Below are 27,339 nucleotides of genomic sequence, written 5' to 3'. Positions count from 1 at the left end.
TGCACTTGAATTCGCATCTGATGGTTTGAAAAATGACATAGAAATTACATTTCTGGCCGTTAAAAACGCTTACTTTGCATTATATAATGTTTGTTCTGAATTTAAGAGCGACAAACAAGTTGTGTTAAGTGCTGTTCATCGACATGGATCTTCTCTAAAATTTGCATCCGATGATTTGAAGAATGACAAAGAGGTTGTGATGGCAGCTGTCAGACAAAACGGTTATGCACTTTCTTATGCGTCAGATGATATGAAAAACGACATAGAAGTTGTATTGCAAGCTGTAATGCAAAATATTCATTCAATTGACCATGCGAATGAAAGGATGAACCACGACAAGGAAATTATTTTAGAAGCGATCAAACATGGTGCTTCTGTGAAATGTGCATCTCAAACTCTTTTGAATGACAAACAATTCTTGTTAGATGCTGTGGGTGAGATTAAAAAATTTATTTCAACTCCTTCTGAAAAGAGTCACAAAAGAGATGGAATCGTTTGTTCACTCGGTCGGACTCTACGCACTCAAATTCACATTGACTCTCTCTGTGTTGTGTTTGACTGCGTGTTATCAAGTGTTGGCAGTTCTTGCCGAATTTTTCACATCAACCACCACTCTTCATAATAATAATATTCATTCGCATCTCATGGATCATCCCGAAGGTAATTTTCAAATTAAAATTAATTTGATATGAATAATAATTTTTTATATTTATAATACGGGATATTCATGATGATGGCGATAATGAATTTTATTTTCATGAAATAATGTTTTCACCAAATGATAATAATTTAACATTATGACATCTTTCGTTTCTACTACTAGACCATGAGAAGAAACATTCCTCACAATCATCAACAAACTTTTCCGATCGGAATCCAATCGATCATCATCACCGCCATCACAACATTCTCATTCTCGGAGGACGTGCTCCGGTGGCTCTCGATTATTTGAGAATGTTCTCCGAAGAAGGTCATCAAGTGCATTTAACAGAAACTCCCTATTATCGACCCATGTTTATTTCAAATTTCTCAACTCATGCCAAACATGTTCACTATTTTTCTTTTTTTCCAAATAAGGATTATTTCAAATTTGAGGATGAATTGGTGGAAATGATTAAAAAGTATTCCATCACTGTTCTCATTCCTACATGTGAGGAGGTTTTTCATGTGGGAAGAGCCAAGAATCGAATTGAAAAAGAAACTGAGTGTTTTGTGTTTTGTGAGAGTATTGAAAATTTGAAAGAACTTCACAACAAGTTTGAATTTATTGAATATATTGAGAGAGAAGTGAATGAAAAATTTAATAATAACCATGGTGATAATACTAATAATACTACTCTTTCTCAGGGTGAAAATTTGGAAAATAACAACAATTTTGAAAAGAAAAAACGGGATCGATTGGATGAAACATTCCGTGCGACTCATGAAAAACCAACGCAACAACGTCAACAAATAAGGAACATTCAATTCAAAGCTCCAAAAACACTTCTCTTATGTCAAAAAAGCACACAAGAGGAATTGAATCGATTTTGGAATGAATGTTCTGGAAAGATTGTGCTGAAACCATGTTATTCTCGATTTGCATCGGATACAATGGTCAAACCTTCGAAAGAACAAGCATTACATTTATTACATTCCCAAATTAAGGAATGCCAGTCTTCATGGTGGGTCGCACAAGAATTCATTGAAGGACAAATCCTATGTTCGTTTGGAGTTGCTACAGATGGAATTTTGCGAGCTCATACATGTTATTTGGGAGGAATTTATACTCCAAATGGAACTGATGTGGGTAGCTCTGTATATTTTGAACCATTGGAACATGAGGAAGTTGACAAAGCGATACAAGAATGGATTTCTCAATTGGTTTGGCATCGAAAATATACTGGCCAAATTTCTTTTGATTTAATTGTGACGAATTCTTCTCATGGTGGACATTCTCTGAGTCGGGAATTCTTAAGACGAAACGACTTGAGTTCGAATTGTTTCAGTAGTAGTGGAACTATAACCATTTATCCCATTGAATGCAATCCAAGAGCTACGAGTGGAGCTCATTTGTTTCATTGTGACGTGTCTCATGTGGCTGGACAAGAACTGAGAAGAAATTTCACGCAATGTTTTCTTCCATCGTCGACAACGATCATCACAAAGACGAACAGTCATCACACGAACGATTGTGAAGAAGAAACAATGAATAAGGATTTAGCTCTTGTTTCATACATTCCACAACAACAAGATTATCTTTTTTCAAGAAGAATTCTTAAACCTCTGCCGGGAAGTAGACTTCAAATTATTGGAGGAATGTTAATGCCATTATGGACTGGATGTAAGGATGTGAGATCTTGTTTTGTTTGGTTACGTGATGTATTGTGTTCGTGTGGTATTCACAGAGATGTTTTGTTTAGGGCGAACGATGGATTTCCATTTTTGGTACAATTCTATTTCATACTCGATCCAATGATTAAGAAATATCGATATGGTGTGGGTTTGTTGAATTCCATGACCTATGATATTGAATGGAATGGAGAGGAATATTGAGGTTACGAGTCTCTACAACACGTTTCTCAGTCAATTTTCACAAATACCTCATTTCACACAACTCTCTCTTTCATCACATTCTAATTTTAAATAATTTTTAAATGATTTTTCAATCATTCAATTTAAATTCAAAATGATTCAAAATGATTTAATTTCAAAATAAAATAATCATCATCATCTCTTTTAGTAATACTTGTGCAAAATAGCGTGATACTTCTTCTGCAAATCATCACTCAAACTACTTGCTGGCTTCAACAAGGCAAACTTCATGGCAGAATGAGCCGATGATTCAAACTTTTTAAAATTGGCGGCCACATGTTGAATCACTCTTCTTCCATTGTCTCCATTGTCGTGTAAAATCTTGACCACTTCTTCAACAGTGACAGGTTCAGCATCATCTTTCCAAGCATCATAATCAGTGACCATGGCCACACAAGCAAATGCCATTTCAGCCTCTCGGGCTAACTTGGCTTCTTGCAAACAGGTCATTCCAATGACACTTCCTCCCCACATTCGATACATTTTACTCTCTGCACGTGATGAGAAACAAGGTCCTTCCATACACACATAGGTACCACTCGAGTGCACACGTGGAATTTCACTAATTTTTTGACAACTTTGTAACACAATTTGACTCAATTGCTTGCAAGTTGGTTCTCCAAAAGAAACATGAGCCACCAAACCCTCACTATCATAGAATGTATTTTCAGATTGACGGAATTTAGTACGGTCAATGAATTGATCCACCACCACAAAGTGTTTTGGAGCCAATTCTTCCTGAAGAGAACCGACAGCTCCGAAAGAGACCAAATACGAAGCACCCAACATTTTCAATGCATAAATATTGGCTCTATATGGAACATCGGTCGGTTGAATGGAATGAGAGAGACCATGACGAGCCAAGAAAGCCACACACAAATCCTGAATGTGTCCAATCACAATGGGTGAAGAGGGTTTTCCGAAAGGAGTTTCAAAAGGTTCAATGGTTTGAATGTTAGAGAGACCTTCGACTTTGGAGAGACCTGTGCCTCCAATGAAAGCGAGATCGACTTTGGGGTATTGGGAGAGGTCGACGTGGGTCATCATGGCCATCGTTGGTTTCGGAAGAGAAATTCGGTGTTGTTTGTTTTGAATTTTTTTTTGTTGTGAATTTTTTTGTTGAAGGATCCGGTGTTAAGAAGAAGGAACAAGCTGGATGAATGGATATCGAATTTGACATCCATAGAGAGGAAGTTGATTGGTAAGCATAATTTAAGGACATTGCGTGTAAGATTGTCTTCACATGTGCTCACCTCGTTTTCTTTCTACTGCTTTTTCAAATCATGATGACAATATTAGTTCATGAACCTTGAGAAGAATTTGGATGTTCTGAATGTCAAGTTGTGTTGCAAGCTTTTTTTCTCTGAACGGATTTCTAGATTGTGATCAAGACTTTTCTGTGTACTTTCAATAATGAACAAGGACAGAGTTCTTAATTCGAAGGTTGGTTTTCTAAAGTTGGTTCTTATTTTGAGCGGGAAAAAATGTACACCCTTTAAGAAAGAAATAAGTCTCGCAACAACAAGAATCAACAATTTACTCAGCGACAGAACATTCTGATGAAAAGTAGTAGTGATGAATATGTAAAGTTAACCATTCTTGATTTTTCAAATTCCTCTTTTTCTTTTGGTGAAAATGGTGAGAATTATGATCTTCGGAGATGGGAATTAGTATTGAAAGAAATTCTCATTGCAACAAGAAGGAAAAAAGAAATGGCTCTTGAATCGTGAATTGAAATATTCGGATTTCTTTCCTGTGGAGTTTATGAATGACAAGGAATTTGTTTTTAATTACATCAAAAAGTATGATAATGGATTGCGATATGCTTCCACACAATTAAAAGAAGATCGAGAGTTTGTGTTGAAAGTGGTTTAACAACATGGATATGAATTCCAACTTGCTAGTAAAAACATTCGCAAGGATAAAGAAGTGATATTGACAGCCGCAAAAAGCTGCTCATATGTATGGGAGGATGTTCCTTCAGAACTGAAAATTGATAAAGAATTCGCTTTGGAAATAGTTCAACAGAATGGATGGACTTTGTATTTCGCACCAGAAAACTTTAAGATCGATAAGGAAATTGCATTGACTGCTGTCAGGCAAAATGGAGAAGCATTGAGATGTATTAAGGACAATATTCATTTGAAGTTAGATAAGGAAATAGTATTGGAAGCAGTCAAACAAAATAAGAATGCAATTCGATATATTGACGAAGATTTACGTTTAGATCATGAATTCATGTTGACAGTAATTAAAACAATCTTGCCAGAATTTTCTCATTTAGAATCTTTTGATTATTCACAAAAAGATGTCATGATGAAACTTGTTCAAGTTTTTGGATGCTATCTTGCACATGCAAGTGATGAAATCATTAATGACCGAGAAATTGTTTTGAATGCAGTCAAAAATTATGGCTATTCATTCTGCTATGCATCTGAGGATTTGAGGAATGATCGAGAGATTGCCTTACTGGCCGCTAGACACGACAATTATAGTGTATTGGAATATGCATCTTTTGAATTGAGGAGAGACAAAGAATTCATGTTAAAATCTGTCAATCAACATGGATATTCTCTTGAATATGCATTTGATGAGTTGAAGAATGACAAAGAAGTAGTGTTGGCTGCAGTCAGACAAAATGGTTGTGCTTTTGAATTTGCGTCCGATAGACTGAAAAGTGATAGAGAAGTGATATTGCTGCTGTAAGGCAAAATGTTTGAGCTCTTAAATATGCATCTGATGAGTTTAAGAATGACAAAGAATTAGCATTGGCTGCTGTAAGACAAAATAGTGGTCTCTGGCTGGTAGGTGAAACGATGAAACGTGATCAAGAAGTTGTTTGGAAATGTCTCAAACATGATAGTTCTTTATTTGAGGTTTCTCGTGAAATATTATATGATAAACAATTCATATTACAAGCAGTGAAATGTGGGTATTATCGAATACTCAGCTATGTGCCAAAAGCAGTTACTCGTGACAAAATAATTGAAAAAGAACTCTTGAGAGAGGTAGTGAAGAACAATGGATATGCTTTAAAATATGTTGGCAAAGAGTTACAAAAAGATGAAGAGCTTGTGATGGAAGCTCTCAAATGCAATGGATATGTCTTTGAGTACAGTGATGAATTATATCAAGCAAGAATGCACTATTGTTATCATGATGCTTATTTGGGCGTGACAACAATCAATGACGGAGTAAAAATTTGCTGTCAGAAAAGAGTTTGCATAGTCAGTACCACTTATCATTGTCACATAAAAGATCTCGACTCGCTTCCAGAGACCTTTAGGTTCAACATGTTTCCAAAACTATTTCTTGTTCGAATGAATGAATGACAAGGATGATTTGCCTTAATGAATCAGTTCAAAAAAGGTTTTCATTCCAATTAAAAATTGATTCATTAAATTTCGAATAGATTTTAATTACCCTACTCACTCCACACACATTCTCCAAGCAATCCCCTTCAACACTTGATGATCACCAACTCTCACCCAATTTCCAAATTCACTTTCAACTCCCAAATTTAACTTTTGAAAAAATGTCTTCTCATCTCTCCTACCAACAACGTCATCATCATCATGCACAGAGAAGATCAAGCCGTTCCTCTTCCTCCTCGAATGGTGGTGATGTTGTTGGTTCTCCTCTTCCTCCTTCGCAGCACGGAGTAGAAGATCTACAATCCTCATCATCCACCAATCCGAGAGGAAGAAGGAAGAATAGTAAGGGTACTTTTGGAAAGAACTTACAAGAAGGAGAAGAGAGGGTTATTTTCCATGATGAATTATACAACAACAACAACAACAATGGTAATGGCAAGACACTTGGTCATCGTGAGTACATTCCACCGGAAGAGATTATTTTGAGTACAAGCAAATCATCGGATGATGATGATGAGGAGTATGAAGAGGACAAATCAGAGAATAACAATAATAATATCAACAACACCACTCATTATTCATCATCACCAGGACAGAGTACTTTGGAAGCGAATGGTATTCCGATTATGGCCTCTTCATCTTCCACACACCATCATCATGAAGCGAGAAGAGGAGCATTCAAATCTTCCTCCTATGAAAGGAAGAAACGAAACAAGGCTTTTCAGCAACACGTGATAATGTCAGGATATGGTAGTGGAGCCTTTTCTTCTCCTCCCACTTCTTCTCCTACAGTCTCCTCAAACGACTCTCCGAATGAAGAAGAAGAATATTTCCGAAATACTGATGTTTATGACTATAGAGGACATGCTTTCAAGTTGACGGGTGCCAGTGGTATTGCTGCTGGAAATGTTAGTATTGGCAACAATACGAATCGAAATAGAGCCTCGTCTTCAGGTTCTCATCATTCCTCCTCAAACAATAGTCACCATCATCACAATAATAATGGCCATAATAATAGACATCATCGCCACAAACATCATCACCACCACCATCACAATGATTATTATGCCAGACCTAAAACACAAGAGGAATATGTTTTAGCAAAGTATGTAATTTTAGCATGGCATTGAGACAAGTATTTATTAATTTATTCATTGGTCATCCAAATGTGTGCTAATGTATTTATTAATATGTGGTGGCTTTTATCTTAATTTTTATTATTTGGAATTATTATATTCATGGCCATGTAAAACATTTTCTACAATCACAGTTTCCACTTTGTGTTGAGACCTCTCGCAGAGCCTACTAAAGATGTAAATGACATAACAAATCAATTCTTTGCAAATGAATACAACCAAGGAAGAATTGATGCGGATACATTAGTCGATTGGGACACCATTGAATTGGTTATTAAGCAAACCCATGACCCAAATCAAGAACAATGTCCAATTTGTCTTGAAGTATTGAAAGCACCAAAAATTACCAAGTGTGGGCATGTATTCTGTTATGCTTGCATTTTGCGTTATGTAGCTATGGGAGAAAAAACCTATCGAAAGTGCCCATTATGTAATGAAAGTGTGTACATAGATGCATTGAGAAGTGTACAAATAGATGTCAAGCCAAAATATAAGGAGCATGATAAGATGAATTTTGTTTTGCTTAAAAGAGACAAGAAGGTTATTATACCGGACTTGTTAGATGATCTCGATACGTGCCTTGGAGGTGTTCAGTCACACTCATTGCCAACAGTATATCCAGTTTATGGTGACCACAACTCTGCAAAATTTTGCAGATTTAACGTCACCTATGACATTTCTAGTATTATAAAGAAGGAATTATCGGACTTGGACTCTTCATTGAAGGAGGCAGAATCAGGTGACGAGACACAATTTATCAAATTAGCAAAAGAACAAGTTTTACAAAGACAAAAATCTTTTCAAGATTGGATCACGAAGAATGTTCCTAAAGGAAGACCAAAAGGCTCAAGCCAAAGTCCCAGAAAAGCGAAACAAGCAGCATCATCTAGTAATACATCGACTCACACAACAGTGGATGAAAGTAAGAAAAAATCAGAGCTAGATCCTGATAACTATTGGTATTATCAATCAGAAGATAATCAAATGATGTTTCTTCACCCTCTCTGTACAAAAATTTTACTTCACGAGTACGATGGAGATTTTACAAAATTCCCTCACACACTTTCTGGTTGTGAAATTATAGAGATTGAAACTGTGGAACTTGATGAAGAATTTAGAAAGAGATATCCCATTCTAAAACACGTACCTTGTGGCTGTTATATTTCACTCGTGGAGGTGGAAATGAAAAATTTCGTCTCACAGGACAGCATTTCATACTTTTACAAAGATTTGAAGTATCGAAAAAACAAAAGAGAAGAAAAAATACGAAAACAGATCGAAGAAGCAGAAGAGGAGAAAAGAAGAGAAGAATCCAGAAAGGAAGAAGAGAGGCTGGCAAGGGAAAAGTTGTTGCAAGAATTGCATATTAGCAATTTTCCAGAGTTGACTTCTGATATGACTCCTCCGCCTGTGAATGATATTCATTTCCCTTCTCCTTCTGCAGCTTCTGCTATTTTGCAAAATGAAAAGTCTCAGAAAAGAAAGCCAGTCAAATTGAATGATTGGACAAAGAGACAACAACAGCAACTTGTTCAAACATCTTCTCAACAAGAAAATACTTCCACACGATTGCAAGGAGATTGGGCCGCTAAAGCAACACCATCAACAAGCAAAGCAAGCTCTTCTTCGAGCAGCATCCGCAATAAGGATAAAGACTTCCCAACTCTTGGATCAGGAAAAAAGAAGAAATAGATTGGTCATTGAACACCGTGCCGCAAAGCAAATCCCCTCAGCAATAGAAAATTTCATGAATTCAGTGCGTAAATCTGGTTCACAAATTAAATTATTTTAATTTACAGTTAATTTACAATTGGCCTGTGTTGAACAAGATATTTCTCCATCTTTTGCTTGAAAATGTCATCAACGTAGGTTCCTTCAACATTGATTTTCTGTATGGAAGGGTTAGATTTTGCAAAGTCAATCAGGGCCAACGCACCAGCAATGGAAATGAGGTTATCACTTAAATCAATTTCTACAATAGTAGGATGTTGCTTCAAAATTTCAACCAATGATTGCACAGCCGGATTTCTTAGTCCTTGCTTGGGAAGACTTAATTTTGAGAAGGGTAATTGCAACAGAGTTTCCAAAAATGGTTCAAGACCTTTGTCGCCAAGATAATTGTCGAATAAATTCACTTCTCCGTCAACTACAATAGATCCGTCTGCAAATTGTTTTCTTAGCCTTGTGTTGGGTCTGAGATCTCTCTTCTGACAATTTTCAATATACACATCTTCAAGTGTTCTTTCCTTGACGGGCTCTGGTTTTTGTTCCTCCACAACAGGTTCCAAGGATGCCTCCGTAGCAACCGTATGAGAAGTTGAAGGTTCTTCATGTTGAACGGTTGGGGAATGATGACTGGAAACTTCAACTGCTTTCTCTGAGTGCGATTCCTTAGAAGCATGGCTATCATTTTGGGAGACTGTGTGATTGTCAACTGTAGGGGCATCTTTTTCAGAGACAGGTTTTTGAATCTCGAAGTCTTCAAATTCCTCCTCGAACGTTTCTTCCATGGCTTGAATATTTTCGTTTTCTTCTTTCTGTTGTTGGAGATTGTGCACAGTTTGAGAATGATTACTTTCCTTGACAACAGTGAATGGTAGTGACTCCTCGGTTAAAGGCTCCGAAATACTCTTGCTTTGCTCATGAGTGAGTTCCTCATAAGGATGATAGGTGGTATGGTGTTCCTCTAAGCTGTCATGTGAATTATGAACATGAACTACTGAATGTTCTTCTTCAAATCGTACATGCTTTTGCTCTTCTCTGTTGTGCTCCACGTGATGGTCATCATGGTGAATTTCAACATTCTCTGCTTCTTGGGTAGTAGCTGATTCCTCAAATTCGGCAAACTCTTCAGAAAAGTCATCTTCTTTGTGTGTATTGTCCAAGGCTCGACTGTCTGAGGTTTGGTGATGAGCGTCTTTATAATGTTGGGCGGTAGTCGCTTCGTCATGATGTACAACAGAGGTCATGTGGTCATGATGATGATCCATCAATTTTTCAGAATCTTCCTTCCTATGAACTTGTGATGCAGTTTCATCTGTTGTTTTGGCCTCGCCAGTATGAAGCTGATGATGGTGGTCCATTGGTGTCTCTTTGTGATCGTTGATCTTGGCTACTTCCTCATCTCCAGTTTGCATTGCATCCGCCTTAAGTTCCTCAAACGTCTCTTGTTTGCCATCCACAAACTCGTTTTCAAACTCTCTAGAAACGGTTGGATCTGATGTGAATGTGCTTTCGTGAGCTTGTTGCTCCTCCATTTTGGAGGTTTCATTCTCCTCAAGATCCAAGTGTTGACCACCATGAATCGTGGTTGTCTCTTGTTGTTCGACATGCATCATGCCATTAGTATGGCTATGATTTTCTAAGGTGGGTGCTTCATGAGGGGCTATCTCATTCTCCTCAAGGGTTGGAGCAACTTCAGACGATAGGTGATTGCCCGATTCAAAATCATCCATTGAATTAAACGAAGTTTCATGTGGGTGAATAGTGAAATCTTTGTCATCGAATGACTCTTCGTGAACATCTGAAAATTCTTCTTTCGTTTCAGCTGGTTCCTCTTCGGAGTGAGGTTCCTGATGTTGTCCATGTTCGTCCTGATGATGTTCATGGTGTGCATGATGTGATTCATGATGTGATACATGATCGTGAGTATCTTTATGTTCTTCCTCAAATACAGTGCGATCATGGGCTGTGGAATGTTCTTCTTCAGCTGCTGAAATTGCCTCGATTTCATTTGCTACTACATCCTGGAACTCATTTTCTTCATGGAGCATGCTGTCTTCTGTAACCTCTAAAGGTTGGACAGTAGTTTCAGTCTCTTCCTCTTGCATTTCCACAGCTCCAGAGTGAGATATGTGGGTTAGTGTTGGCTCTTCTTCCGTAAATGGATTTTCGAACTCATTTTCTAATTGATAATTCTCTATTTCATTTGCTTCTTCTTGCAAATCTTCGTTGGATTCTTCTTGAGTTGTTTCTAATAACTGAGCAGCAGGTTCCTTAGTTTCAAAATTTTCAACGTTGAGTTCGTTCTGAGAGGTTTCTCCTTCGTCAGTTGGTTTAACTTCATGATGATGATCCATTTCTTCGCTTTGAGCATGAACTGATTCATGATGGAGCTTGTCAACCGGTGGTTGTTTGTAATCTTCATGCAGGGCCTCAACCGTGGCTTCTTCTTCCTGGATAGGAGTATTTTTGGGTTCCTCGTCTAGATGGATCTCTTCTTGCTGAGTTTCAATGACGTCTATTGGCAAAGCAGCAGATGATTCTTGCTCATTCTGTCCTTGTTCGTCATCTATTTGCGTTTCGTTTGGTTCTTCAAGAGCATATTCTTCATGGTTCAGGTGGTCAACTGGTTGCTGAATTTCATCCTCTAAAGCTTGTTCATTCTCAATAGCATCCTCAACAAACGTTTCTTCGGCAACTTCTGTTGACTCTTCATTGTGAATAAATGAGTTGCTATCGTGTACACGATGATCTGATTCATCATCTACAGGTTCCTTCTTTGCACATTCCTGAGTTTGGTTCTCCTCTGTTGCTTCTTCGTGATGACGTTCATGAGCTTCTTGTACTAGTAATTCTTTGTGCAAGTTTTCTGTTTCTTCTTGAGTCTGCTCATGTACTTTTTCCTCAGAGGAAGCATGATGGGATTCAAAACGATCACGGGATGAAGTTTCGTGATGTTCAGTATGATGATGCTCTTCGACGTGATCAGCTGTATGTTGTTGTTCTTCAGCTGGATGTTGGTCTTCTTGGTAATGGTCTTCGTGTAAACAACTAGTTGTGTGCTCTTGGCTTGCTGAAAGATGTGGTTCACTGTGGTGAGACTTTTCCGCCGTATCTTGATGTTCCTTCTCTTCATCAACTGCATGAGATGTTTCTGAAGACTCTGGTGAAGTAACAGCGTTCTCGTTATGCTCCTCACTCTCATCTTTTGGTGAGTCATGGTGGTGATGGTGGTGATGATGATGATGGTGAGGCTCCTCATGAGTGGTCGAATTGCAATTCTCCTTGTCATGGATATGTCGCTCAATAGTCTCTTGGCTGTTTGTATCATCATTTCCAGGTTCAGCAGATTGAACAGGAATTATTTCCTTCGTGAGCTGATCTTGCTTGTCGTCAATTTGAGGTTTAATATTTTCCTCGTCAACAATTGTGCTTTCCTCATTCATTGACAATTCTTGGGAGGCCTCTATTTGTTGTGATATTGAACCTAACTCGAGAGGTGTGGTTTCATCACTTGTTTCCACTGGCTCTTCATGATGTTGGTGAGTGTGATCGTGCTCGTGATGGTGATCTGAATGTAAGTCATGCTTTTCCACTGCCGTTTCAGTATTTTCAGTGTGCAATAACTCTTCCATTGTTTCCTTGCTTTGTTCTACACTTCTCTCATGATGAGACTCGCTTGCATTCTCTGAAATACTTGTATTGATGCTTTCTTCATGATGATGGACATTAGCCTCAGAAGTGTGATCAGCATCAACATTCTCAGAATGTTGATGAAGTGTGTTATTTTCATGTTCACAGACGGTATGAGTATGTTCATGATGATTATCAGAAGGCAAAGAGTGGTCGTGATGTTCGCCCTGATGATGTTCATGGGCTTCAGATGCATGATGATGGTGTGCTGCTTCGTGGACAACCGTTTCATCATGAGCAACAGCCTTACTTGAATGCTCTTGATGTTCATGATGATGATCTTTCTCATCGCAAGGGTGAGATTGGCCGTGTTCTTCATGAGAATGCTCATGACTGGCGACATGAGCTTCTGAACTTTGCTCATGTTGTTCATGATGATGATCTTTAGGCTCTTCGTGATGGTGTTGATCTTGGATTTGGTGTTGCACTTCTTGATGAGTTTCATGGTTATGTTGGTGAAGTTCTTCACTGTGGTCATGGTGGTGGTGATGATGCTGATGTTCTGCATTGTGTTGAGACTCGTGCAGTTTGTTAAGGTCTCTTTCTAGCTCTGTTGAAGTGGATGTTTCTGGAAGTTCTGAGCTATTTGTGCTATGGTCGTTTATGTTTGTAGTTGAATGCTGTTCGATAGGACCACTTTCTTCATGCTCGCGGTGATGCTCATGCTCGAGAGAAGACCCATGCTCAGCATGATGGCTAAGAAGAGCTTCTTCTGAATCTTGTGCATGGTGATGGCTCTCGGCATGAGAAGCATCGTGTTGATCCAGTGGTGCTGAACCGTGTTCTTCTACATGATGATGATTGTGGTGGTGATTGTGAGTGTGGTCGTCCTCATTATGGACGATGTGCTCATGAACAGTGCAGTCTTCCTTAATGTGAGTGTGGTGGTCTTGGTGTTTCGTATTTGTTGAGAGTTCATCTCCAGTTCCGGTTGTTGTATGTGCCTCACTCGTATCAATCTCTTGCAAATGAGGGTCATGATGATGTTTGGCCTCGTGATGAATGTGCGAATGTTCGTGGTGAGGATGATGATGTTCTTCAACATGCTGTATAGTATCCTCACTGTGAAGATGAGAGTGTGCTTCCTCGTGTCCCGTACTAGTATGCGAATCTGAGGCTGATGATTGATGATGTTGCTCCTGCTCAATTACCATCACGTGTTCAGAACTTGGCATTTTTTCTTCTAAGGCTTCTGGGTCTCCTGTTGGCAATACTTCACTTTGAAAAGCATCAACTTCCTTCTCTGATGATGGCACGGGATGTTGTTCAATATCATGAAGATTCATCTCTGGGTCGACATGTTCGTTGTGGTGGTGGTGGAGATAAGGTGTCTCTTTTTTGTGATCTTGTTGAGGCTCCATGTACTCTTCCGCTGTCTCAGCAATTCGTGTCGTCTCCTCGAATTGACTCTGGGCAGCATGGTGTTGTGCAGAGTGTTCAGATTTTTCGTTTTCCTTTGCCTCATTCACAGGAGGAACATCTTGAAGTGAGTGTGCTTGCTGTGAAACTTCATGAGGTGAAGCAATTGAATTAGATGACTCATCAATCATATGAGAAGCATGAACTTCTGTTTGAGGTTCCTCAAGAGCAAGATCTTGAGAAGGAGCAATGTCATTCTCTTCTTGAACATGGTGATGGTGAGAACGCTTTTCATCTTCATGAGGTGGGTTCACATGTCCCATGGTTTCTTCTTTTTGTTCATCCAAGAAGGAGTTTTCACCCTTTGAAATTGCTTGTGTTTCTTCGTTAATGTGATCTTTGGTAGAATGATGATGCTTAGCCTCCTCTTCTGTGTCATGTTGAGGAGCATGGTGATGATGTGCATTAGCTGGCTCTATCTCCGTACTATTGGCAGTAGTATCAGCTCGAGGTTCATCAAAGTTGTTTTCAGTGGGTGTATGCATTTCATACTCCTCTGTTGTTTCCAGGTTTTCATGGTGTGTTCGCTCCTCTTGCGGTTCCTCAACAAGTTGTCGTGCATGATCAATTGAGTTATGCTCAACCAAATGGGAGTCAGATACATGATCATCTTCCTGTTGCTGAGTTGCTTCTTCCATTTGCTCTTGAGTGGCTTGAACTGGTGTCTCTTCAACACCCAATTTCTCCTCCTCTTTCAGCTCTCCGGATTGAGCAATGTCGTCATTTGTTTCTTTCAATTTATCATACCTCTCGGTAGAAATAAGCGCCTTATCTTCGTTTTCCAAGTTGTGTTGAATGGATGTTTCATCAACGCTTGTGGTTACTTCCATTTCCTCGGAGATATGTGAAGAGCTAGGCGTCTCATGAATAAGGGATGTTTCAAGTAATTCATCTTTGGACACATGTTCCTCGTGCTCTTTTTCGTGTTGTTCTAAGGGGACTTTATCCTGCAAATCCTTAGAGCTATTTTCTGCAGCTTCATCATTATTAATGCTAGTGTTGTGATGCATGTATGGTTCTTCTCCTGTTGTTTCGTGAGTTGGATCATGATGGGTGGCATCAGAATTTCTTTTCTCGTGTTCCTCCTGGGTTGACACAGAGTGTGAATGAGAAATTTCTTCTCTTGGTGTTGAATGCTCTCGATGAGAATTTTCCTCCAGTGTCACAGTTTGGACTTGGCTGTCATTGTGTACAGTTCTGGGAGATTTTTCGACATGTTGAACGTGAGCGTCTTGATTCCTGAAATGGTTGTTCTCTTCTGGTATTGTTTCTTGAGCCTCTTCGTTATGAACTGACTCCTTACTTGCATGAATTTCATGAGCAACGTGTGCCTCTTTGTTGTTGATCTCGTCGAGACGCTGATGAATTTGTGGGCTTTCCAAATTTTGGTCGCTCACAGGTGCAGCATCATGGTGTGAAACATTAATCGGAATTTTCTCGTCGTGATTATCCATATCACCACTCTCAGGTTGGTGAATAATTTCTGATTTCGAATGAGGATGATGAATGGAATTGTCATTACCGTTTGCCTCGATTTCATGACTGGGTAAGCCACCAGGGGTGTTTTGTTCCTTCTCTGAATGAGACAGTACAGCTTCCTCTCCAAGCATGCTTGGTGATGAGGTGGTACCTTGGTCATTGTTTGTAGATGGGTGGTTTTGAAAGCTCTCCGATCCTTTATCGGATTTCAATTCTTCATGTTGGTGGTCATGGTTTGAGAAATGTGCTTTTTCTCCATGTGCTTGTGCGACTGATTCTTTTGAGTGATGATGATGTTGTACCTCCTCGTGGTGTTGTTGATGATGAGAGACATGAATCTCTGAGTTATCGTGATGTTCATTTTGAGATTGGGAAGCATTGTTTTCTTCTTGGTAATGATTTTTTTCTTTGGCAGCTTGTTCCTCAGCTTTGGTGTCGTGAAATTTCGTAAAGCCCTCTAAGGTCGAAGGATGTGCTTGTTTCATTTCAACAGGATCTTTGACTGTATGCTTCATGGTATCTCTGAAAGAAGCATTATCTAACAAAACTGGAGTCAACTCCAATGTATTTGGTAAACTCTCAAGAACAGGTTCATTTGTTTCCTCTTCATCAAAATACTCCTCTTGTGAAGGATTAACATCGATTTGGGAGACAGTTTCTATGGTGGAGTGTTCCTCTTGATGAATGGGCTTAGTGGTTGTTGTGGCGGTTTGTTGTTCCGAAGATGTTTCCCCAGTATGATGTTGATGAGCTGAGTCGTTAGTCATTATTCAAAGAATTTCAGTATTGATGTATTCCTCTGTCGAGCTGTACTCAATAATAATTTTTAACCTGAATCTATTTAATGATGTTGCAAAGAGCTATGAAACTATATACAATTGTATGAACAGCTCTTAATGGATGATGATAATGCTGAAGAAATAATTTGGAAAAATACAATAATAATTTAGATGGGGATAGACGTGTTCGGGTAATACGTGTAGAGTTCTTCTCTCTTGTATGCACTTTTGCAAGCGAGTCGCTTTTTTTCTTGTGGTGGAGATGATGTTCATTTCTACGAATTTGCAATGCTAACAAAAAATTGTACAAATTGGCGCCATGTTGGAGGCACTTCTCTCGAGAAATTTTACAATCATTATAATACTATTAAAATTACATAATTTATGAAATCATCATAATCTTGCAGATCTTTCTTGTGGAGATTCTTTATGATGAACAGCAGTAAGTAGACTCTTGTTTATCTCTCTACGATGATAAGTTTAGCTCCCAGATCTAAAGCCGCCTTGCTCTTCTCCAACATCAGTTGAATCGTGACATCTATTTCATTGTCTACTCATTTGATGATGTTGATTATTAATGAGGCAGAATTATGGCATCCCCAAAATTGAATGTAGTGAAATAGCGTTGTATTGATTTCTCGTGAAAATTTCAGGACTGTTTCAGGACATTTGTTGAGTACTGGTTTTAGAAAGGTTTGGAAAATGCAACTTATTGAGTGGGTAGATAACCTGTAACAAGCTCACTTCTCCAAGAACTCCTTCAAATATTGCATAAAATTAATTGAATAAGAGGTTTGATCTCATCAATTTCCTCATATGTAACTTTTTGAGGTCGTTCTGGGGTAATAGGAAGGACTTGACTTGTTCGGAGGCTGTTTTTACAACTAAATCCAAATCTCTCAAGTTCCATCTTTCTCAAAGCTTACCTCAGGCATCTATGAACCGTAAAATACTTATATCTACCATTTCCAGACAGAAAGTGTTTAAAATGAGTTTCTTCAAAATCATGCAAGTCATATCTAAAGTCTAAGAGTTTGAAGATGAAGCCACAATGGTTTCAATTTTGAAGGCGTCGACAGATATCAAAGAACAGAATCTTTTAAATTTTGTCATTCATGTTGCAGAGCTCTTCCTGATATGGATTCTTGAAGTTTGAATCTCAACCCACTTCATTACAAATTGGTTCTCTGTTTCGTTGCCAAAGCCTTGTGTGATTAAGGAAGAAGTGTGTTTTGTTATTATTAAGTGTTGTGACTGCCTTCTTTAAAACACATCTAATACCGGTTATTTCTAATATAAAGGAAAATATACATTGTTGACCAAGCGCGAGAAGCTGTCAGTGACTTGAGCACGTTCTCAATCTCATGCAAACGTTCTGACAAACCATCAAATGTCATCAAAATTAAAGAAAAAAAAAATTAACAGAGTTTTCACTCGGTCATCATCATCGTGTCACTGCAACAAAAGAAAGTGGATCAATCATCCACACGATACCTCTTTTTGAAACTACAACAAGACCCGATAATTCATCGACACAAAATTTGTCTTCTTCTTTGCACTCTAGAGTCATCATCATCACTCACCCGAAAGAACAACACTCTCAACACTCTAATTAAAAACATCGACACACCTTGTTTCATAGTCTCACAAAGATGATTGACGACGGCTCATCTTCACAAACAATTGATCTTTCCTCTTTGGTTCCTCTTGTGGATAAATTGTCACAAGTCTCGCTCGATATTCCTCAAAACAAAATTTATGCCACTGCTTTGTGCGAATATATTCAGAGTGCGTATCAACAAGTCGTTCTCTATGAACACTTGCTGAATACAGACAGAGAAAATCCATTCATTTCAACCATGTCTCATGTCGATGTGAAAGATGTTGTGAAAACAGTCTCCGAAGCTGCCGAATATTTACTTGAAGTTTTAGAAAAGGATCCTCAATTTGCAAGAAAAGAAGACGCTCAAAATGATTACATGTTCGAAAGAGAGGATCGTGAACAAGTTGGAATTATGAAAATTAGAATTTTAAATATTCAACGAGCTGTGAATACAGCCAATGCCAATTCAGAAAATGAAGTTTCAAAAAGGAAGAATCTCACCTTCGATCAAGTCTTCCAGTTCGATCTCCACTCGAGAATGTATCAATCCAAGAATGGAGTTGTTCATCCCGATGAGCTCACCAACGATCCAAGAACTTTTCACTTGATTGGTAATGAAAACAGTGGAGGAAGAGTTCAACTCATGAAAAAACTCTTTCACGTATTGCACACTCAAATCGCTCAACAAAAAGAAATTCAATCTCAACAAACGGGAAAAGTTCCTTTGAATCCGGCCGATAGTTTGGCGAGAAATGCCGCTCAAAGATTGAAGGTGATTCTTGTGCAGGGTGTGACTGGTGTCGGAAAGTCAAATTTTTGTGTTCAACTTTGTAGAGAATTGTGTAAGGAATTTCCTGATAATGTTCAGAGAAAATTCCATGTGAGATTGAGAGCGAACACAAAGTTTTCTCTTACTGTAAGTTGTCGTTACTGAAATTTCAGGAAGAATGGTGTTACGACAATAATGAATAATGGTTGGATCTCCTTTGTCTGTTGTCACACCTATTGTTGTTTCATTTATGTGTTCTGTTATTTATTCTATTGTTTCATTTATATTTCCTGTGATAATTGGATGAACCACTTGTCACACAACATGTTCCAAATTTTTGCCACATGTTAAAAGACTACGGAGGCCATGCAACAAGTGATTCAAACATGGCATGTAGGTCCTTTACCAATCCACGAAAAACAACTTCGTGATCTCTATCAACAATCCTTTATTGGTGTAACCACTGTTTTATATCTAGAAGATCCTAGCAACATCCATCAGGTTTTAGCTCTTTTGCCTAATATCAAGTACTCTCCATCGAGTCGTGCCTTTGTTGTGATTAGCTCCAGATCTCAACTCAAATTAGACTTGGACAGATTTTCAAAAGGTTATATTGACCTTGTGACAGATGGTGGTGTGAAACAAATTAGAGATCGTATTCCTGAAACAAATACATCATTGGAAGGATATATTGCTGCGGATCAACACGATTTAGATGAATTCTCTGATCACGAGTCTGATTTTGAAACAGACGATGAAGACAACGACGACGACGACGACAATAAGAAGAAGGACGAAACCGAATCTGAAAAGTACCACCTCAGAAAAACTCCTCAACAGAAAAAAATGGAAAAAGAATTGAAAGAAATTTTCGGAAGTTCCAAAAAGAAAACCTTTGCGATTCACATGGGTATCAAAAACGACGATGAAAAAATCCCCATGTTTCAACGTCAATTTGATGTCATTTACTGTAATTTGGAACCTTTGAGTTATGATTGTGGCGCAGAAATGATGCAAAATTTGAATCCAAAACTTCAAAATGAACAGACAAGATCCATCTCTGCTCTCGCTGAGAATTTACCAATTTTCATGAAAGTCATCATTCGTTCACAAATGTTGTACGGAGGAGATTTAGCTGATTATTCGATCGCTGTGGGTACTTTTATGGATCGTTATGCAAGGACTAATTTTCCACAACTTCGAAAATTGTGTCAAGGATTTTTCATTGGTATCTGGAAGAAGTGGGAGAAGCCATTGCAAGATTTTGCCATCAAGCTCTCCATTTTCCCCTTCTCTTTTGATGCTGTGAGCGCAAGTTTGATTTTGGAAGTGCCACTCCATGAAACTCTCAAATATTTGCAATTTCTCATATTCGTCGGTATGGTCTGTCAAAATGAAACTGGTCGTTTCAGTATGCACGACTTGGTGAGAGACACTTTCCAAATTTATAAAGACGAAGAATTGAAAGACTCTGATGAAGTGAAGGTATCTATGTCTGAAGCTGAGGAACGTTACGTTCAACACTATTACAACTTGTTGAGATTGTACAATATGCAACATGAATACTCAGGAATTATTTACATGCCAGGTCCAGAGCGTTACGATATGGATATTGAAAATATGAAATATGTGGTCGAATTTTTGAAAGGTTTGGGAAATAGTGATTATGTGGATGCTCTCAATACGGGACGTTACATTTTCAGAAATGTTATTTTTGCCATTGATCGAGGAAGATTGTACACTTTCTTGGAGAGTAATGCTGCTGTGGATAAATTACAAGATGAATTTGGAAAGGCATACTTTTATGAAGGGTTTGCATTGATTTATTATGACTTGATGGATCACAAGAATGCCTTTTTGAAAGCAAAGAAATCTCTCGAATTACTGGAGAATGCATGTATTCTGAGTGACATTCCTAGCGATGAATTGAAACAATTGCCAATTCTTCTCTTGACAGGTGACATTGCCTTTAGACAACACCAACACGACATTGCATTGAAATACTTTGAAAAGATGGTCACCATTGCAACCAGACACGCACACGACTGGCAGAAAATTAAGGTCGATAAGACCTCCTCAGATCCTTTCGCCATTGTTTCTGGATTCGAGGATGAAGAATACATTGTGAAAGATATTTTCATTGGAAAATCCTACATTGCTCAAGCTAAAATTTACATGCAACGTGGTGACATTAAGAACGGCAAGAAATATTTCGAGAGAGGACTTACCATCATGCAACGAATCTATCACAGATATCACCCATTCATTAGTGATGCCTTCGCTTCCTACGCACAATTATTACGTGATTTTAAATCCAGTCAATTCTATGAAGATGTTTGCAAATACTACAAGGATGCTATTGAAATTGATGCCAAAATTTTCGGAGAAGACTCCTTCTCAGTGAGTGAAAAGCTTGATGGTTACGCTGTGGCACTCACATTGCAAAATAACTATGAGGCTGCTGAGCCCATTTTCAAGAGAACACTCAACCTTCGTAAACGATTCTTTGGTGAGAATGACATTACTGTGAGTTCGACTCATAACAATTTGGCCGTTTGTTTGAAACATTTGAGAAGACCTGATGAAGCGAAAACTCATTATGAGGCCGCTTTGAATATTTTGATTGGTCTCTTTGGACAAAATGATTCTCGAGTGGCCACGATCAAGACCAATATTGCAAAATTGAAATTAGAGTTTTCAGAGTCGTATGAAGATGCTGAGAAAACCTTCCAAGAAGCTCTTGAAACTCTTAAAGATGAAAATATTAACGAAAAGGGACGTCAAATGGCAAGTACTTTGACAAGCTTGGGAGATGCCTCGCGTCACAAACAAGACTTCACAAAAGCTCTTGAATACTATCAACAAGCAATGGCTGTTTTAGAAGAAGTGAAAAAGAAAGCCAACACTGAAACCACCGAATACTCTGAAATTACTTCTGAGAGTGTGAAAATTTTGTTGAGTATGGCCAATCTCCACTACGACAAGCAAGAATATAAAGAAGCCGAAGAATTACTTGACAAGGGTATTGAAATCATTAACAGAAATTTGGGAGGTGAAAATCATCCACTTTATCCAAACTTTTTGAGTTTGGCAGCCAATGCCAAGTTGAATAAGAAAAATTATTCTGGAGCTGAGGAATGTTATCGAAAAGTTGTGGATTTGAAATTGAAACAAAAACAGCCACCGTCTGGAATGATGACCACCTATCAATCATTGGCTGTTTGTTTGGATCGTCAAGGAAAGTACTCAGAAGCCATTGAACAGTATCAAAAAGTTCTTGGAATTCTTCAAGAAAGTTTTAAGGATGATCTCGAAAAGCAAATTACTGTGACACGAGCCATTGCAAGTGCTTATACCAAGACCGATCCCAAAGATTTTGGTAGTGCTGAGAAGTATTTTGCTCAGGCAGAACAATTAATTCTCAAAAAGACTGGAAATGATAATAATATTGAATATGGAGAAATTTTGAATGATTTGGGAGCTTGTCGAATTCAATTACAGAAATATGAAGATGCTATTTTGAATTTTGCTGCGTGTGAAAGAATTTTTGCTGAATTCTTTGGTGAAAATCATGACAAGACAATTACTGCAAAGGAAAATTTGTCGAATTTGAGAACTTTGATTCAACAGAGAGACGTGAAAACCGGATGTCCATGTTTAATTTTGTAATATTATTATTATTGACAACAATATAAATGTTTAAGGATGGTTTTTGTTACATTGTGTGCCACCTTAGTAGCGTCATAAACAACTTGTCAATAGCAGTCCACAACAGCGAACCGGAGTTGTCATCCTGCAACTCAGTCTTGCTGAGAGTTGGCACAATTTCGACAAGAAAGGGTGTGACAATGCGATTGTTGTTCTTTCAACTGCCAATCATTGTCGAAATCACTTCATTGGAAGGAGACGCGTATTGTATAAACCTGAATGAACACTAATTGGATCCAATCATGACCATATGGATCCTATTTTAGTATCTCCTTCTTCGCAATTTGTTTCTCAATTTTTTCGCCACTCACAACTCCAACACTCAATTTTACAAGATCAATCAAAAGAATTCCAACATCAACAGTGATTTGAATGAGATCCATTTGTCCCATCTCTTGCATTTGCTGAATGTGAACGGCTAATTCATGAGAAGCTGCTTGGCATTTTGAGTTCAATTCGTTTTGCTTTTTGTTTATGTTTTTTTGTTGGCTTGGACAATGTTTTCTCATTTGCCATTTAAAGAATATGCTAAAACGTGAATTTGAGAGAAAATTCTGAACTTGGCATGTTTGACACTTTTCACGATTTTAAAATAATCCTACCTGCATGTGAAAATTTTAACTGTTGAGAACACTCCGAGCTTCTCATCAGAAGGTTGTTTCTTTTGCTTCCTCTCTTGATCACTGAATGTATAACCACAACAATAAATGTTCAGGAAGGTTTTTATTCATTGTAAATGTAGTTCTTTATTTGGTGATTTGAATATCATTATTATTTATCTCAAACATCATCAGTTTGTACAGGAATGTGTGGTCACACAATGATAATTTCCCAAATAAGCACCAAAATAACATTGTTCCATTCTTTCATGCAACAATCTTTCACTAAACTCCAAAACATATCCATTACATTTGAGAGCTTCCATCACCAACTCAGGATCCTTTTTCAATTCATCACTCGCATAATATAATGCAAATCCATTGTTCTTCACTGCTTCCAACATGGTTTTCCTGTCATTACTAAATGGCGTATCAAAATACAAAAGCAAGAGCATTGAGTTTGGTGACTTTTAACACAAATTCTCTGTCCTCAACAATTTCGTTTGATATACAGTAACACATATCTCTACATCCAAGCTTGGCCAGTTTCAATAAGAACTCCTTGTCATTAAAAAGTTCTTCAGAAGCGTATTTAACAGCGCGATTGTTTCTTTTGATCGCTTCGAATACAATTTCTTGATCTCTTCTCAACATTTCACTTGCATATGCAAGGGCAAAACCATTTTGTCGAACAGCTGCCAATATCACCTCTCGATCATTTTTCAACTCATCTGAAGCATATTCCAATGCAAAACCATTTTGATTCACAGCTGCCAATATCAACTCTTTATCATTCTTCAATGCAACTGGGACGTGTTTCAACGTTAAGGGTTCTTTTGTGATTGCTTGAAATACAATGTCTCTATCACTTTTCAACTCATGAGAAGCATAATTAAAAGCCAAATCATCATTTCTAACAGCAGCTAAAACAATGTCTCGATCATTCTTGAGCTCATCACTAGAAAATTCCAACAAAAATCCAAATTCTTGAACAAGTTTCATCATGATATCTTTGTTTGCATGTTCAAAAGAGACTAAATTTTCGAATTCTGGTAATATTAATTTGATAGCTTTTAACATGTATTCTTCATTTGAGCGTAAATGACATGGTACCCATCGAAGCGCGTTCTTATTTTGTTTAATTGCTTCAAATATGAAAAATATGAATTCTCTGTCTTGCTGAAGTGCATAGGGAACAGAACGTAAACATTTTTCATTCAATCGAATGGCTTCCAACATAAATTTCTTGTCTTTCCAAAGTGCAAACGAAGCCATTTCCAATGAATATTCTTTTTGCTTAATAGCTTCCAAGGCCAGTTCTTGATCAATCTGAATCTCGGCATTAGCATTTTCTAACTCAAAACTATTCCATTGAATCACTTGCAATACAAATTCTCGATCTCCTCTCAGTTTTGATGATGCATATTTTAATCCATAACCATTCATTTTGATTTGATTCAAAACAAATTCCTTGTCATTAATAAACTCAATTGGAAAGAAATCTTTGTATTGTAATTCTCGGTTCAATAACCACTTCTTCTTTCCTTCTTGTTGCAATGAAAATTTCATTTTCAATAAATATTCCAATCTCATAAGTTCATCACGATCCGAGGTATTGTTCAAATTCTCATCATCAACATCATCATGACGGAAAGAAGAAGAATTTAAAAAATCAACGAGAATTATCCAAACGAGCTCATGATGTCTCGTCATTTTTTACAAGATTTTGAGTTGCAAATTATCTTATTGAACACTCGTATTGGCATGCCTATTTGGAAGACAATGAAAACATGGCACCATTTCTCCGCTCTCTCTCCTAGATTGATACCATCATCAATTCGCCTATTGAAAGATGAAGCACCATCACTGGTCGTGTTCCATTTTGTAACATTCGGTTCAATTTGGTTTTCAAATTTTGCAAAAAAAAATTTCAAACAGCTCTCTCTCTTCTCAACAACAAAAATGTTCAAGAAGATCAATACTCCGCTCCTCATCCAGAAGGTTGCCTCTTCTTCCTCCTCTCTTCAAAAGAGAGCCTTCTCCACCAAGTTGAACACACAATCCGTTGAAAAGGTTCCAATGATCATCAATGGTGAAAGACGTATCTCCAAGAGCAACGAATGGATTGAAATTCATAATCCTGCAACCAATGAAGTGATCGCCATGGTTCCGCAATCCACTGATGCTGAGATGGCTGAGGCTGTTCAAAACTCAAAGGATGCCTTCAAGGAATGGAGAGAATGGAGCGTTTCTAGACGTGTCCGTGTCTTGTATAAACTCAGACAAATGTTGGAAGATAAAACTCCTGAACTTGCCAAGTTGGTTACCCAAGAACAAGGTAAAACTCTCAAAGATGCCGAAGGAGATGTTTTCCGTGGTATTGAAGTTGTTGAGCATGCCTGTAATATGGCTGTTCTCCAAATGGGTGATACTACTGAGAATATTGCCAAACATATTGATATTTACAGCTACAAACAACCATTGGGTGTTACTGCTGGTATTTGTCCATTCAACTTCCCGTAAGTTTTGTTATTGCGAATAATATTAGAGAAGTTGTTCTAATGATGAAAATGTGTTATGATGATGAAACGTAAAATGATTTTGCGATCAATGATGATGACCTACCATTGACGACGTGATGCAATGATATTCGTAACGGTCAAATAATTTTTGATGATTGTGAAATTTTCTCTCATGATGATGATATCGACCTATCACACAACAACACTTTTCTTTCTGTTTGATTCCAACTCCATACGATCCTTCATTATTTGCAAAACACGAACCATCACTGCAATAATATGATGTTTCACAATCGATTGCAAATTGACATTTGACTCTATGGTCTATTGATGATGATGACGTATAATACATTGTGGTACTATTTTACTTACATGTTTTCGAAATGCATTCCACTTGATGGTCGTCATCTTTTAAACGATAACTGTTTTTACTTGATATTGTGATGGAACCGACCTGTTCCAATGAAATGATCATCACCAACTGTGGCCTTTTTGTGTGTGTGGCCTTCCACCTCTCCATTTGTATTTCCAATGAACAGAGCCATGATTCCATTGTGGATGTTCCCAATGGCTGTTGCCACTGGTAACACTATGGTTTTGAAGCCATCCGAACGTGACCCAAGTGCCGGTGTCAGAATTGTTGAAATGGCCCTCGAAGCTGGTTTGCCAAAGGGTGTTGTCAACGTTATTCACGGTAAGAAACCAACTGTAGACTTTATTTGCAGACATCCAGATATCAAGGCCATCTCATTCGTCGGTGGTAACACTGCTGGTGAATACATCTTTGCTGAGGGTACCAAACACGGAAAACGTGTTCAAGCTAACTTGGGTGCCAAGAATCATGCCGTTGTTTTGCCAGATGCTAGAAAGGAAGATACAATCAATGCTTTGTGCGGTGCTGCCTTTGGTGCTGCTGGTCAACGTTGCATGGCTTTGACTACTGCCATTTTGGTTGGTGACGCTAAGGATTGGGTTCCAGATATTGTTGCCAAGGCTAAGGGCTACAAGGTCAATGTTGGTACAGATCCATCCGCTGATCTCGGTCCATTGATTTCGCCTCAATCCAAGACTCGTGTTGAAGGTTTGATTGCTTCTGCTGAACAAGAGGGCGCTAAGGTTGTTTTGGATGGACGTGGAATTGTTGTGAAGGGCTATGAACATGGTAACTTTGTGGGACCAACCATCATTACTGATGTTAAGGCAAACATGAAGTGCTATACTGAGGAAATCTTTGGTCCTGTCATGCTCATCATGTTCGCCAAGGATTTGGATGAAGCCATCAAGATTATTAACACCAATCCATACGGAAACGGAACTGCCATCTTTACCAGATCTGGCCCAGCTGCTCGTAAATTCCAATATGAAGTTGATGCTGGTCAAGTTGGTATCAATTTGCCAATTCCTGTCCCACCACCATTCTTCTCATTCACTGGTTCACGTGCTTCTATTAGAGGAGACTTGAACTTCTATGGTAAGGCTGCTGTTCAATTCTACACTCAAACAAAGACCATCATGTCCAACTGGCGTGAAGATGAATCAGGAATGTCATTCGGTACTGTCATGCCAACCTACAAGAAGTAAATTGAGAGAGATTTCTTCAATTTTGAGTAAAGAGTTTTATTATTCAATGTTGCATTCTTGCTTGGTTTCCCATCGATGATCAATCACAATATAGCTGCCTTAATAGCCACATCCATAGCCTCATTTACTGTTTGAACTACCTCAGATGAAAAGTTTTTCATTTTCTCTAATGATTTGGCTTTTTGAAGGTATTAAAAAGTTTATTTAGCATGTTCTATTGTTGGATAGGTTGTGATAAGTCTTTGAAATTGCTGTGCTGAACGAGAGAGAATCCGTTCTGGTAAATTGGTTGAGAGAGGAAAATTGTCTTGTGTCTTTAAACTTAAAAACATCCGATGAGACGGAATCGAACCGCCGACCACAGGATGACTTGCTTGCTAC

General features: G+C 38.2%; 8 protein-coding genes across 8 annotated transcripts in view; 5 read left to right on the top strand and 3 right to left on the bottom strand.

Annotated features, from left to right (window-relative positions):
* Nucleotides 1-2,535, top strand: part of FDP41_009513 (uncharacterized protein) — a gene marked incomplete at both ends in the record, with an annotated part of 5,532 nt that extends 2,997 nt beyond the window's left edge. The window contains 3 exons of the mRNA XM_044713480.1: nt 42-434; nt 574-660; nt 824-2,535. Coding sequence (XP_044556920.1) covers nt 42-434; nt 574-660; nt 824-2,535 — 2,192 coding nt within the window. The remainder of the gene's footprint in view (nt 1-41; nt 435-573; nt 661-823) is intronic.
* A 183-nt stretch (nt 2,536-2,718) lies between these two features.
* On the bottom strand, nt 2,719-3,621 carry FDP41_009512 (uncharacterized protein; the record flags this gene model as incomplete). Its single annotated transcript, XM_044713479.1, has 1 exon — nt 2,719-3,621. The coding sequence occupies one exon, from the start codon at nt 3,619-3,621 to the stop codon at nt 2,719-2,721; it is 903 nt and encodes a 300-aa protein (XP_044556919.1).
* Nucleotides 3,622-4,338: 717 nt separating this feature from the next.
* FDP41_009511 (uncharacterized protein) lies at nt 4,339-5,280 on the top strand (the record flags this gene model as incomplete). The annotated part of the gene is made up of 2 exons (XM_044713478.1): nt 4,339-4,427; nt 4,479-5,280. 2 exons carry the CDS (start codon nt 4,339-4,341, stop codon nt 5,278-5,280), a joined length of 891 nt encoding a protein of 296 aa, XP_044556918.1.
* An 829-nt stretch (nt 5,281-6,109) lies between these two features.
* Nucleotides 6,110-8,776, top strand: FDP41_009510 (uncharacterized protein; the record flags this gene model as incomplete). The annotated part of the gene is made up of 2 exons (XM_044713477.1): nt 6,110-7,053; nt 7,219-8,776. 2 exons carry the CDS (start codon nt 6,110-6,112, stop codon nt 8,774-8,776), a joined length of 2,502 nt encoding a protein of 833 aa, XP_044556917.1.
* A 107-nt stretch (nt 8,777-8,883) lies between these two features.
* FDP41_009509 (uncharacterized protein) lies at nt 8,884-16,164 on the bottom strand (the record flags this gene model as incomplete). The annotated part of the gene is made up of 1 exon (XM_044713475.1): nt 8,884-16,164. The coding sequence occupies one exon, from the start codon at nt 16,162-16,164 to the stop codon at nt 8,884-8,886; it is 7,281 nt and encodes a 2,426-aa protein (XP_044556916.1).
* Nucleotides 16,165-17,828: 1,664 nt separating this feature from the next.
* FDP41_009508 (uncharacterized protein) lies at nt 17,829-22,217 on the top strand (the record flags this gene model as incomplete). The annotated part of the gene is made up of 2 exons (XM_044713474.1): nt 17,829-18,695; nt 18,903-22,217. 2 exons carry the CDS (start codon nt 17,829-17,831, stop codon nt 22,215-22,217), a joined length of 4,182 nt encoding a protein of 1,393 aa, XP_044556915.1.
* A 1,070-nt stretch (nt 22,218-23,287) lies between these two features.
* Nucleotides 23,288-24,568, bottom strand: FDP41_009507 (uncharacterized protein; the record flags this gene model as incomplete). Its single annotated transcript, XM_044713473.1, has 1 exon — nt 23,288-24,568. One exon carries the CDS (start codon nt 24,566-24,568, stop codon nt 23,288-23,290), a length of 1,281 nt encoding a protein of 426 aa, XP_044556914.1.
* A 249-nt stretch (nt 24,569-24,817) lies between these two features.
* Nucleotides 24,818-26,958, top strand: FDP41_009506 (uncharacterized protein; the record flags this gene model as incomplete). The annotated part of the gene is made up of 2 exons (XM_044713472.1): nt 24,818-25,374; nt 25,917-26,958. 2 exons carry the CDS (start codon nt 24,818-24,820, stop codon nt 26,956-26,958), a joined length of 1,599 nt encoding a protein of 532 aa, XP_044556913.1.
* Between the last annotated feature and the right edge of the window lie 381 nt (nt 26,959-27,339).

Source organism: Naegleria fowleri (assembly GCF_008403515.1).
Source record: "Naegleria fowleri strain ATCC 30894 chromosome Unknown tig70, whole genome shotgun sequence".
Taxonomy (NCBI): Eukaryota; Heterolobosea; class Eutetramitea; order Acrasida; family Naegleriidae; genus Naegleria; species Naegleria fowleri.
This window is presented reverse-complemented; position numbering and strand designations above follow the sequence as displayed.